This window comes from Thermobia domestica, chromosome 9 (genome assembly GCF_964235325.1).
Source record: "Thermobia domestica chromosome 9, izTheDome1.hap1.1, whole genome shotgun sequence".
Classification (NCBI taxonomy): Eukaryota; Metazoa; Arthropoda; class Insecta; order Zygentoma; family Lepismatidae; genus Thermobia; species Thermobia domestica.
Genome location: NC_137462.1, coordinates 98,267,633 through 98,281,025, shown reverse-complemented (window position 1 = coordinate 98,281,025; position 13,393 = coordinate 98,267,633). Strand labels below are relative to the sequence as shown.

The window sequence follows — 13,393 nt, the reverse complement described above, 5'->3', positions numbered from 1 at the left end:
AGCAGTATTACACCCCCTCCCCAGAAGTCCGTCCTGGATCCGCCCCTAAGTTCATTGAATTGAATTGTCAATAAAGCTTGCAAGGTACTCATCAACATACGGTTTCTTTCAGACCTATGAGCAACACTGAATCTACGTTCACACGAGCAGTTGATAATGGCACAGAGCTAACTTTCCTCGTTAAGCCTATAAGAACTTGACTTGTACTCTCTCCATTCTGACACTGCAGTATCAGGATTCAATCCCAATAATTGAACTGCATTATATAGACCCTACGTCTATATTACCGTATAAACCACTCATGCTATTACGATCTTTATTTTCAAACACTGAAAAGCATTTTAGCACATCATTTGAATGAAACCTTCTTTCCACTTCGTCTACTAAATCCTGGATTACCTGCCCCTTTATTTGATCAAACTCCCTATCATTACTACCTGTATCAGACGCTTGTCTGCAGTGCACTAAATATTTTTCCCTTATAGAAACCCCTTATAGCCTATGAGGAAGTTATAGACACGCTGCTGGTTTATTTTAGCACTATTTAGAAGGTGTGACTATGAAGTTTTTTAATTTTTATTAATTTATGACATTTGCTTTCCATCTGTCCTTCCCCACATACAGATTTTGGTGGGGGGGGAAATGCAAGCATAAAATTTTTGGTGGGAGGGAAATTCCCCCGTCCCCCCCGCGATTTCGCACCCTGAGAATGCCCCATAACGTTTGTTTCAGCATGTTTTTCCATAAATATAGCCGTTTCAAAGTTATTTACCATAAAAGTTTTAAAAAATAATGTGAGAATTATCATTTCTTTAGTTTGAGCGCCCATATTTAAAAATGGCGGCAATAGAAAGCAAACTTTTATAATTACAATAAAAGCTTAATATATTCTTCGATAAATAAAAGAAGATCAAAGTTTTTATTTTGAATAGTAAGGAAGTTATAAAATTTTAAATTTGGTAAGTCGAAATTTGTTAGCGGCTATATTGATGACGTCATAGGAAAAACTGTCAGGAATTCAGAATGTCTACCAAAGATTTTTTACTTGTTTTTGATTATAGTGGGTCGGCCAGAAAATAAAAAGGAACAAATTGCGAACTATTATTGGCAGTTCAAACTACTACCAATAATAGTTCGCAATTTGTTCTTTTTTATTCTCTGATCCACTGTAATTTACACATACTTACTCAAGTTCAAAACAAGGAGCAAACTTTACACTTCCATATTCAATGTTAAAGATCAATTCAAACCTCTATCAATATCTAGGTCACTATATTTTCCATTTGCTCACTATGTTCCATTATTTGTTCACGCTTATATAATGAGAGAGTTCAAAATAAAGTAGGGGCAATTTCATACTTGCATGCTCAATATCACAGAATCATACGAAACCATCACAAATAATCAAATTATAATTTGTTTCAATTTGTTCATGATGCCCTATAATTGAATCGCTTTCTGTTAACAGGGCGTAGGTAACACTTTTCACAATTTTAACTTTTTTAAAGAAATGAATACTTTAGAGGTAGATATAACAATTTGTGTTAAAAAAGGCATCTGTTTCTTGAAAGGTGTTATAAATATAAGGCATTTTTCATTTTTCCTTAAACCAAACCGTCTTTTAACAAACCAGTTTTTGTCATTTTCCGACAACTTTTTTTATTGCACATAAGCCCTTTTAACAAAAAAGACTATTCAAATTTTTTCACGCTTATTTTAAGTCAGTGAAACCAAAATAAAGTGAGGGCCAAGTACACACTTGCTTAATTAGTTCTATAGAATCAGTTCAAACAATCTCCAATAATTAGATCCTAATTTGTTGACCATGTTCCATAATTTGTTTACAGTTATTTAAGGAAAGGGACACCTAAACAAAGTAGGAACCAATAAAGTTTGATACTCAAGGTCAGAGAATCAATCTAAGCCGCTCTCAATAATTAGATAATGCAGTGACTTGTTCCTATTTTTTCACTATGTCTCATAATTTCTTCAGCCTTATACTGGGACATAGCCAACAATTAAGGATAAATTTGGGACAAGGACAGAGTTTTGATTGATTCTGCGATATTTAGTAATTACTATTAGTAGTTCTTTGGATTGATTCTGTGAGATTGAGTATGCAATATATTTTGTTTTGGTCTTTTCTCCCTACTTAAATAAGTGTTAATAAATTATGCGACCTAGTGAACAAGATGTTACCTTATTATTGGTAGTACTTATTTTTTAAATTTTGATTGTGAGGAGGGCCAGTGTTGGTCTCTGTTTCCTTAAATAAGAATGAGTAAGTGTTTAGTTGTCCCCCATCTTGCTTTAGTCTCACTAACTTTAAATAAGCTTGAACAAAATTGTGGGACCTCATGAACAAATTGAGACAAATTATAACTTAATTATTTGTGTTGGTTTCGAATGATTCTGTGACATCGAGTATACAAGTGTGAAGTTGGTCTCCCATATTGTTTTGAAATCTCTCCCCTTAAACAAGCATAGACCAATTATGGAAAATAATGAATACATTGGAACAAATAGTGACCTAATTATTGGTAGCGGTTTGAAGTATTTCTTTGACATTGAATATACAAGTGTCTCCCACCTTCTTTTGAACTCTCATCTCTTAAACAAGCATGGACAAATCATGGAACATAGTGAACAAATTGGAACAAATTGTGACCTAATTATTGACAGTGGTTTGAATTGATTCTATAACATGAAGTATGCTAGTGTGAAGTTGACTCCCTCACCTTCATTTGGTCTCCTTCTCCTTAATAAATAAGCATGAACAAGTCATAAGACATAAGGAACAAATAGGAACAAGTTGTGACCTAAGTATTGGTAGTGGTGGTTCGGATTGATTCTGCCACATTAAGCATGTCAGTGTGAAGTTGCCTCTCACAATTTTCGGTCTCTAGTGTTTAAAGTTCTGTTAAAGAGTTATTCATTAGAATTTGTAATTATTTATTTTATTTATACTGGCTTGTTCTAATAATCAAAGGAAAAAGCACAGAACATTAACCCGAAACCTCATCCGCATGTATGTCACTTTTACAAACTGTCTTCCTTAAATTTTCTTCCAAGTTTCTTTCCAACATGTTTGGAGTTGAGCAAGTATTACTGTGTTAATCCACCATCGAAGATGACTAAGATCCTATGTATTCACAGCATACAACTAACATTCCAAAACTCCTTGTAAAATAGTACGTTGCATAATAACCATTACTTCAGACGTGTCAACTCACTTATCAGAGAGTCAAGAGGATGCCAGTACCCTCATAGATCTCAGCCACGGGTATAAGTAATTACTAAGAGAGGTTTAGGGTTCTATAAAAATGAAAGCTCACAATTATCGTTCATTATGGATCTTGGCGGCGTGTAATAATTTGTGAAATGATAGTGAATATCTCATGAAGCAAGAATCAGAAGTTAAACTTGAGTGAATCAATCCTATGCTATAATTCTCCTGGTAATATTTAAGGCAGAACTTTTCACTGAAAAACCGTATTTAGGATTTTTTGCTGTCTGGTGACGAAGTCCCCTTCCTAATAGTACTTCCAAGGATATAGTCTAGACGAACTCCATCAGTGACAAGATTGTATAAACAACCACCAAATAAAATGATCCAGAACCGTACTTTCTCTATGATCCTTTGTTTTATTAAGAAATAGAGTTTTCTTCCAGGTCGGGCTCGGCATACCTAATGTTTGATTTCTTCAGAAATCACACATTATAAAAATGTTCATCGACCAGGAGGAATTTCTTGCTGTTTTAATATTTTATTAATTTCTTGTCAGTTAAGAACTACCACTTTTATTTTGGTAAACAATTGAAGAGTGCATTGTGTTTCATTTATGAGACGTTAATTGAAAACATTTTGCTTCTTAAAATATATCAAAATTCTTTAAACTGAATTGAGGTGCCCATTGTAATTACAGGTCTCCTTCCAATTCAATAGTGAAAATTTGCCATTCAATTCTTAGTTACACCTTTTATAGTCACTTTATTTCACTCTCTTGTCTAATTTATTACTTCTGAGTATTTCTACTTCTATTTTTTCCTGATTAAAAGCTTTTCCTCGCATACTTTTAAAGGTTTGTCAAGGAGATTTGATAGTGGTGGATGTAGAAAATAAAATGGAAGGTTCTGAGACAACGATACACTGGCACGGAATTCTTCAAAGAAACTCACAGTACATGGATGGTGTACCTATGGTAACACAATGCCCAATTCCAGCTGCATCCACATTTAGATACAGATTTTTAGCTGAAGATTATGGGACCCATTTTTGGCACTCACATGCTGGTAAGTTCATGTTTCATCCATCAATTAGTATTCATATATTATTATTGTTATTATGAATTGAATTATATTAACAGTCCTATTTGATATTCAACTCATGGCAAACAGGTGGATGTAGCTGTCAACAACACCTGCAGAATTATTATAGATTGTTTAAAACATACTGCAGTCGAATGGCTTTACCATCTCGCAGAAAGAGTATCACCTCAAATGTCGCCATATCAAGATTTTCATACCTTCTTCCTGACAACAGCTATTACTAAAATTCGGATATAGTCATTACATGAGTATATACATATATACTAATATTATTTCATATCTTCCTTTACTATTAACGCACTGTGATTTTTAATTTAGGACTTCAAAAGATGGATGGATTAGTGGGAAGTCTTGTAGTTCGTCAACCGAAATCACGTGATCCACACGGTAAGCTTTACGACTATGATTTGCCATCTCATGTAATGATGGTCCAAGATTGGATGCACCTGTTGGCGAATGATAAATTTCCAGGGCTCAGAACGAGGAATATAGGACAAGTTCCGGAAAGTATTCTTGTGAACGGAAGGGGAAGGTATACGGTAAGATATCGTAGCCGATAAATTACTCAATTAGATAATGTCTAATTTTATTTGAGCCTCTACTTTAAAAAAAAACATCCTACACACAACAATCATTATCGTGAAGTACCAATACATTAAGTACACTGAAATCCAAGAAAATATACAGAGCGGTGCAGAGGAAATGATTTATTGAATTGTAATATTGATTGTTTTGAATAGGTGGGATTAAAAGGGAAAATGGCGCGATAATTGCTGCTTCGTCCTATCATACAATATTAATAAATGTAACACAGCACACAATGTTGAGGAAGATTGCACGTTTTCGTTAGAGACAACAAAACATGTTTTGCAAGCTGCAAGTTAGCACTGTCGGCATATCACTCCACAGTTTTCTTTGAGACCCAATACACGAGAAGGAAAACTCTGATTGGGCGAACACATCTTTGCAGAATACACGAGAAATAAGTATTGCCTCATCTATGATTAAAATATCTATGAATATTATCGACCAGAATAGAGGACCGCGATTCATCTATCATATTTAATCATAATCCATTATTTTCATCAATTTTTACATTAAAATTACCATATTGCAAAACAATTATTAACAACAAATTCAGTGATATAGTTAACTGGGACCTAGAGCTGCACCTGAAGATATAAAATTTTAATTGAGGTTAAGGAAAAATTACCAGAATAGACTTCAGTGTAGTTAATTCTTTTGCCAGACAAAATATATGACATTCCTATATTAATATATGTTTGCTGGAATATTATTCAATATCTATTTAAGAAACATTACTTACAGTTGTTATTTCTTATAATACAGAAGCTGAAATATTACTTCTAAAATTATTTCATATATAAGTATGGACTATTCATTGGATATTTATGGAGTGTGTACATCAAGTGACGAATGTATGAGTACAGAATATTAGTTCAGGTTTATTGTCGGAAGATGGCCAGAATTCCCCGACATGAAAGGAAACAGGACATGATAAACCAAAACAAATAAAGCAATATGGAAAGAGAACAATAAAATCCTATGAATGCCGAGAGTTCTGGTCACATGAATAAAACATATGACCACCTCGGACATCTTGCAAATGTTTGGCATGCTAGTACCAATAAGAGTGAACAGGAGTGTCTGTAGTATGTTGTCCAATACTTCCCTACGGCACTGAAAAGACAAACATCCTTTCTAAGATCTCGGAAGGATAGTAACTGATCCTGCGTCGAAGATGTCCAACGTTGTTCTACTTCTCATTATCCTCGCAAATATCTTAACTTCAGAACCACCACACTAGTCACATTCACGAATGTGTTGTGGATCATATCGTGCTCTGGTCTCTTCACATTATGTGACGTCCAGAATCACTTGTCGCATAAAATCGTGATTCATACGAGAAAATCACATTCTACAATCTCCCTTGGTCCCATGACGATCACGATGTTTCCCACTCTACTGTAATCTGGCACGGCGGTAGACAGGAGATGATAGGACATCCTTCACTGGTTTCTAGGCATACAACCTAATACTAATCAGTAGTTATGAAAGTCCTGGGAGAGCAAATTATCAGAAACACCGGCGAACATGGGAGCAATTTGTGCTGGAGTGGCAAGTAGATTCCTTTTTGCCAATGCCTATGCATCGATTCTGTCGAACTGTTGTACAACTATCGAACCTTCGATCCTAATTTTCACCATGGACACGCACAACTGTTCTTATAACAACTGATTTTTAGAATTGGGAAATTGCACTTTTTCACACAATTATCACACGTGCAATAAGTATCAAAAGCTCTGCCATAATTTGGATCCTTAGTTGAACATATCCCACCGTCTTCAGCTTGCCCGACAGTATTGCAATGACAACGGCCTCTACACTGAGAAAAATGCGTTCTCCGGACAGCGGTATATTGTAACAATATACGGTATCCTCTTGCTTACTACAGAATTGAGTACGGAGCATACCTTAAGCGTATGCTACATGGGCACTGCCCTTAGATGTCACATCATACCGTTACAGGATGTCTGACATCTAACAGTTTTCCGTATATCACATGCATATACTTACGTTACATTCCTCAGCTATATGTTATATACGTCCATTTGTATGTGAGATCCTGACCGCCTACATTGTTTCATACGGAAAGTACGTATAGATGGAACATTTATACGGAAAGTATTATAAAACATGCGTTTTTCAGTTATACGTCTGCTGTACGTTAAGTCCAAAAACTACAGGAATTACGCATGTAACCTATCTTTTTAAGTATGCCACCTACAATTTTTTTTCTCAGTGTACCTTATTTGACTGTATCTTGTACATACTACCTTCCTATTCACAAGTAAAGGGTCCAAATGGATGAATCGATTTGCGGGATGAGACATAGTGCGCCTGATAGAGAATGTGAAAATGTGTATGTGCTAAGTTATAGCGGCTGAACGCCGTAAGAAACGGAGGGGAAGGGGTCAAAGTTGGTAGGAGAAGGGCTATGCTATGTTGTAGAAATACATCAAATAAACTGTTGAATCGTAAAAATAGTGAAAGATAGACAATACAAACGGTGGTAATTTCATATTTAGGTAAAAGAAGAATGTGCAAAGTAGACCACGAACCTCAGCCACCATCTTGAAATCCTCCATTTTGAAATCTGTGAAATTTTTCTGAAATGGAAAGGTAGTCATGTGATGTGTCAATTAGGGCCAACGTGTTCTCAGAAAGTCAATTATGAACTTTAGTGATCGTTATCTGTACTTATTTGGAATATTTAAGATCATCTTTATAGTTATTTACGAAAATTTAAGAGACTGATACTCATATGTTGAAAGTTTAGATTATCACGAAAACAGATGTATGTTAAACATATCTACAAGCAAACAAACAAACAAAAAAACTAACAGTGAAATGTTATATCCAAGTTGTATATTAGTACTTGTTATTTATGACATTAATTCGAATTTGCACCATATATGCCGGAGAGAACTGTTCCGGTCTGGAAGAACCGTTTCCGCTTCTGGTCGAAAACAATGTGGAGTTTATATAGGCCTAGCTATCTTTTGTTAATTGATATACTTACTAATATAGATCATAGCCCAATAAAATCTGATAGATTGGAATGCAATTATTACGTACTGTACGTAGACCACTATTTTTTCATCACTTGCTGTATTTTTCACTCAACTTTCTTTGTTCGCCTTCGTAAGCGTAGCATGTGCTATCTGGATGAAAAAGTGGATTGTTGCAGACGAATGTGTTTTCATGGTAATTCAAACTTTCAACATACGAGTATCAGTCTCCTAAATTTTCGTAAATAACTATAAAAATGATCCTAAATTTTCCGAATAAGTACAGGTAACGATCACTAAAGTTCATAATTGAATTTTTGAAAACAACTGACCCTAATTGATATATCTCTCCACTTCAAAAAATATCACACAGCCTATTACAAAATGACGGCTGATTTTCGTGATCTACTTTACCCATTCTTCTTTTACCAATATATGAAACTACCACCGTTTGCATTGTCAATCTTTCACTATTTTTACGACTCAACAGTTTATTTGATGTATTTCTATAACATAGCATAGCCCTTCTCCCACCAACTTTGACCCCCTTTCCCTCCGTTTCTTATGGCGCTCAGTCGCTATAACTTTGCACATACACATATTTTCACATCCTCTACCAGGCGCACTATGTCTCATCCTGCAACTCTATTCATCCATTTGGACATTTACTTGTCAGTGTTGCAGTCTTCCTGATAACGAAGTACCCAGAGCATGCTTGCCTCTGCTGATGAAAATAACGGCTCACTAATGTTCTTTACTGGTACATTATAAAACAATACACAAACACGGATCCGTAAATATGCAAAGGTTGTTATGGACCAATATGTGTTCATTCTCCAGCAACTGTCAAGCAGTGTACTTTTGAACCTGGTAATCCTTGTTTTAGCAGTGCTTAGTTACTTATCCTCATTGTGATTAGCCTCGTTGCAGTAGAAATGTGCACTTACGGATATTTCAGATTTAAGATTTCATGACAATCAATATTACATTATTGCAAGGTATGAAAATATAGTAGTAATATTTAATAGGTTATACTCATTGTTGTGGTAACCATGTTAAATAAAATATATGTATATAAACCATTGAAAAGTATTTTAATATATGCCGTAAAAATCTTGTAAATTGCATATTACAGTCACCAGAAGGAAAATTTGTAGGCAACGTTCCATTTGCTCAGTTCAAAGTATTCCCTGGACGCCGACATCGATTTCGGATTATCAACGGCGGCTGTACCGTTTGTCCAGTTGAAGTAAGATTTCATGACCATCGGCTTCTGGCTATTGCATCTGACGCTGAACCATTTCGACCAGTTACTGTAGATTCAATAGTTTTACTATCAGGTAATGATTTGTTTATTGCCAACAATATCTTGAAAACTACTGTTATGTAATAAAGCATTTTAAAAATGAAAAACAAAATGTCCTAATTGTATTTTTCTTTCTTTCAGTCTAACTAGGTCATATGAGTAGAAAACCTAGCTTTACTCCATCTGCTTTTATAATTTAGTAACTAAATTGTCGATTTTCAAAAGAACGTTTTAAGCAATAGTTGTTATAGGTTCCAATAAGTTGATGCTAGCGTAGAGCTCTCGGATTTTCAGACTAAAACACGGGACACTCTATGAAAATGTCCAGTATAGCCATAGTTATGCACGTAGTTTTTGCTAAAACAAGGTTAATTAAATAATATTTATCACTCACTAAAAATGACTAACAGACACTATACCACTTAGTTCAGTATCGATGGGGAATTATTCGAGTTAGTTCAGTATCAATGATGAGTGACAGTAGATTATTCCAGTTAGTTCAGTATAGATGATGAGTAACAGTAGATTATTCCAGTTAGTTTAGCATAGATGGTGAGCAACAGTAGATTATTCCAATTAGTTCAGTATCGATGGTTAGTAACAGTAGATTATTCTAGTTAGTTCAGTATCGATGGCGAGTAACATTAGATTATACCAGTTAGCTCAATATCGATGGTGAGTGACAGTAATTATTCTAATTAGTTTAGTATCGATGGCGAGTAACAGTAGACTATTCCAGTTAGTGTAGTATCGATGATGAGTGATAGTATATAGATTATTCCAGTTAGCTCAGTATTGATGGTGACACAGTAAATTATTCTAGTTAGTTCAGTATAGATGGTGAGCAACAATAGATTATTCTAATTAGTTCAGTATCGATGGTGATGAACAGTAGATTATTCCAGTTAGCTCAATATTGATGGTGAATGAAATAGATTTTTCTAGTTAGTTCAGTACCGATGGTAACCAACAGTAGATTATTCCAATTAGTTCAGTATCGATGGTGAGTAACAGTAGATTATTCCAGTTAGCTCAGTATCGATGGTGAGTAACAGTAGATTATTCCAGTTAGCTCAGTATTGATGGTGAGTGACAGTAGATTATTCCAATTAGTTTAGTATAGATGCTGAGCAACAGTAGATTATTCCAATTAGTTCAGTACCGATGGTAACCAACAGTAGATTATTCCAATTAGTTCAGTATCGATGGTGAGTAACAGTAGATTATTCCAGTTAGCTCAGTATCGATGGTGAGTAACAGTAGATTATTCCAGTTAGTTTAGTATAGAAGCTGAGCAACAGTAGATTATTCCAATTAGTTCAGTATCGATGGTGAGTAACAGTAGATTATTCCAGTTAGTTCGGTATTGATGGTGAGTAACAGTAGATTATTCCAGTTAGCTCAGTATTGATGGTGAGTGACAGTAGATTATTCCAATTAGTTCAGTATCGATGATGAGTAACAGTAGATTCTAATTATTTCAGTATCGATGGTGGGTAACAGTAGATTCTAATTATTTAAGTATCGATGGTGGGACTATTGCAGTTAGTGTAGTATCGATGATGAGTGATAGTAGATTATTCCAGATAGTTCTGGGTCGATAGTGAGCTGCAGTAGGTGATTCCAGTTAACTCAGTATCGATGGTGAATTATTCGAGTTAGTTCAGTACCAATGATGAGTGACAGTTGATTATTCCAAGTTAGTTTAGTATCGATGGTAACTGACAGTAGATTATTGCAGTTATCTTAGTATCGATGATGAGTGATAGTAGATTATTCCAGTTAACTCAGTATCGATGGTGACCAATAGTAGATTATTCCAGTTAGTTTAGTATAGATGGTGAGCAACAGTACATTATTCCAATTAGTTCAGTATCGATGGTGAGTAACAGTAGATTATTCCAGTTAGCTCAATATCGATGGTGAGTGACATTAGGTTATTCTAATTAGTTCAATATCGATGGTGAGTAACAGTAGACTATTCCAGTTAGTGTAATATCGATGGTGAGTGATAGATTATTCCAGTTAGCTCAGTATTGATGGTGACCAACAGTAGATTATTCCAGTTAGTTCAGTATCGATGGTGAATTATTCGAGTTAGTTCAGCATCAATGATGAGTGATAGTAGATTATTCCAAGGTAGTTCAGTATTGATGGTAAGTGACAGTAGATTATTCCAGTTAGCTTAGTATCGATGATGAGTGATAGATTATTCCAGTTAGTTCAGGATCGATTGTGAGTTGCAGTAGATAATTCCAGTTAGCTCAGTATCGCTGGTGAGTGACAGTAGATTATTCCAGTTAGTTCAGTATCGATGAATTAAAGTAGTATTTTTAAAATATCATACTACTGATATTAACTCACATTTTGGAGAAAAACCGGGCCACTTGGAATTCTGAATATAAACCCACAATTATATATATCCGAGATTGTGCCGGATAAACCGACAAGTGTTGGAACTCTATACTAGCACAATATTTTTAATTAAAATGGAACATAACGAGTATTTCACAGATATTGAAAAAGAGATACAATTAAATAAGTAAATAAGGTCAAACACCTAGTAAAGGAAGAAATTGCTTATCCCGTAGAAATATTTTCAACAGTCAAATAGTTTGTACCCTTGGAAATGGAAGCAAAGGATTCTGGGTTATTATAACATTCTATACACTTAGGAAGATAGCAGGACTGTTTAACAGTGTTTAAGTTATTTGTTGTCACGAAATGTACGTAATTTTGTTCTTGTATTTGCTAATTTGACATTCTCTATTGTATTTAGGTCCTCTTCGTATTGCCAGATCCCATTTACCTCTCGAGTCACAAATGAAGATGGTTGTCAAAAAAAAAAAAAAAAAAACTCTCGTAATGCTTGTCGAGTACTCTTCTTTTTAAAGTGATGGAACAACTGTCGCTCTTCACTTTTGGATTTGGGTTTGATTTTAGCGATCCTTTCAGCAGCAAGCTATATGATGTGCGGACCTACATATTTTTTGTGTGGGATCCGAACCACATTAGCTTCTACCGGAAATTGAACCTGAGTCCCCCACGCAAAAGGCGCATACGCTAACCATATAGGAACGAGGGAACTCTACCTTTCACTTTTGATAGGAGAAAGGGAATTATGTTTTCCATCTTTAAATGATGTAATTCTAGAATAAAATTTAATGACATGTGATTTGTTTACTGTATATGTAATAAACTGTGTTCACAAAGTCCTTGAATCCTTACAAATGATTGTTTTCTCATCAAAAGATACAGGCATGAGTTTAATGATTTTAAAGTAATATATATATATATATATATATATATATATATATATATATATATATATATATATATATATATATATATATATATATATATATATATATATATATATATATATACTCACCGAACTATACTTCCAGTTCCATATCTTACAAATACTTAATTTGCGTATCAACAGGTATGGGGTACAAACTACCAATCCGTCTTGTAGTCCAATTTGGACAACACTTCATTTAACAAATCAGAGTGACTGTGGCATTCGTTCACTGGCCAATAAGATTACCAGACTAGCTCCCTATAAGACTTTCTTTTATGGAGGTTATGTAAAGAACGAAGTCTATGTATTATTCGTATCAGAAAACCTATGTTATTAGCGGCACTGCATTGCAATTTGCGTCTCGGTATCAGAATCTGATCTGTCGAGTTGGATATGGACCGAATTTTACTGTAGGATACATATATGGTCGTGTTATATAAAATATTGTTAAGATATGGAAACTCAATTTGATAAATCTGCTCTTCATTTCACAATCATTCAAGTTCATATCTACATTATGTCTATTTATGAAAATTCAGCAAATTGTGGTGTTTCACGTACTTTTTGAAGCGTTGTCACAATTGTCTATTCCAGAGTAGTACATTTGTTAATGAAATGTACCTTGTTCACATTTTTCAGGAGAAAGATACGATGTCATTCTGAAGGCCGATCAGAAACCGAAGTCTTATTGGATTCATGTCCGAGGTCTTGGTGAGTGCAAGGAGTTACGCATACATCAATTGGCAATCCTTACATACGTGGGATCGAAAAATGAAACCCCGTCTGCATCTCTTCCAGAATATGATGACTTCAAGACAGGAACTGTAAGACTTCTATTATATAAATTGCAATAGATTCTAT

The 13,393-nt window shown here is 34.7% G+C and overlaps 1 protein-coding gene across 1 annotated transcript in view; it reads left to right on the top strand.

Moving 5' to 3' along the window:
- The window catches only part of LOC145694874 (multicopper oxidase 3-like), a 65,311-nt gene that overhangs the window by 36,080 nt on the left and 15,838 nt on the right, over positions 1-13,393 (top strand). The window contains exons 4-7 of the mRNA XM_081771581.1: positions 4,083-4,293; positions 4,648-4,868; positions 9,058-9,262; positions 13,172-13,356. Of these exons, the coding sequence (XP_081627707.1) occupies positions 4,083-4,293; positions 4,648-4,868; positions 9,058-9,262; positions 13,172-13,356 (822 nt within the window). The remainder of the gene's footprint in view (positions 1-4,082; positions 4,294-4,647; positions 4,869-9,057; positions 9,263-13,171; positions 13,357-13,393) is intronic.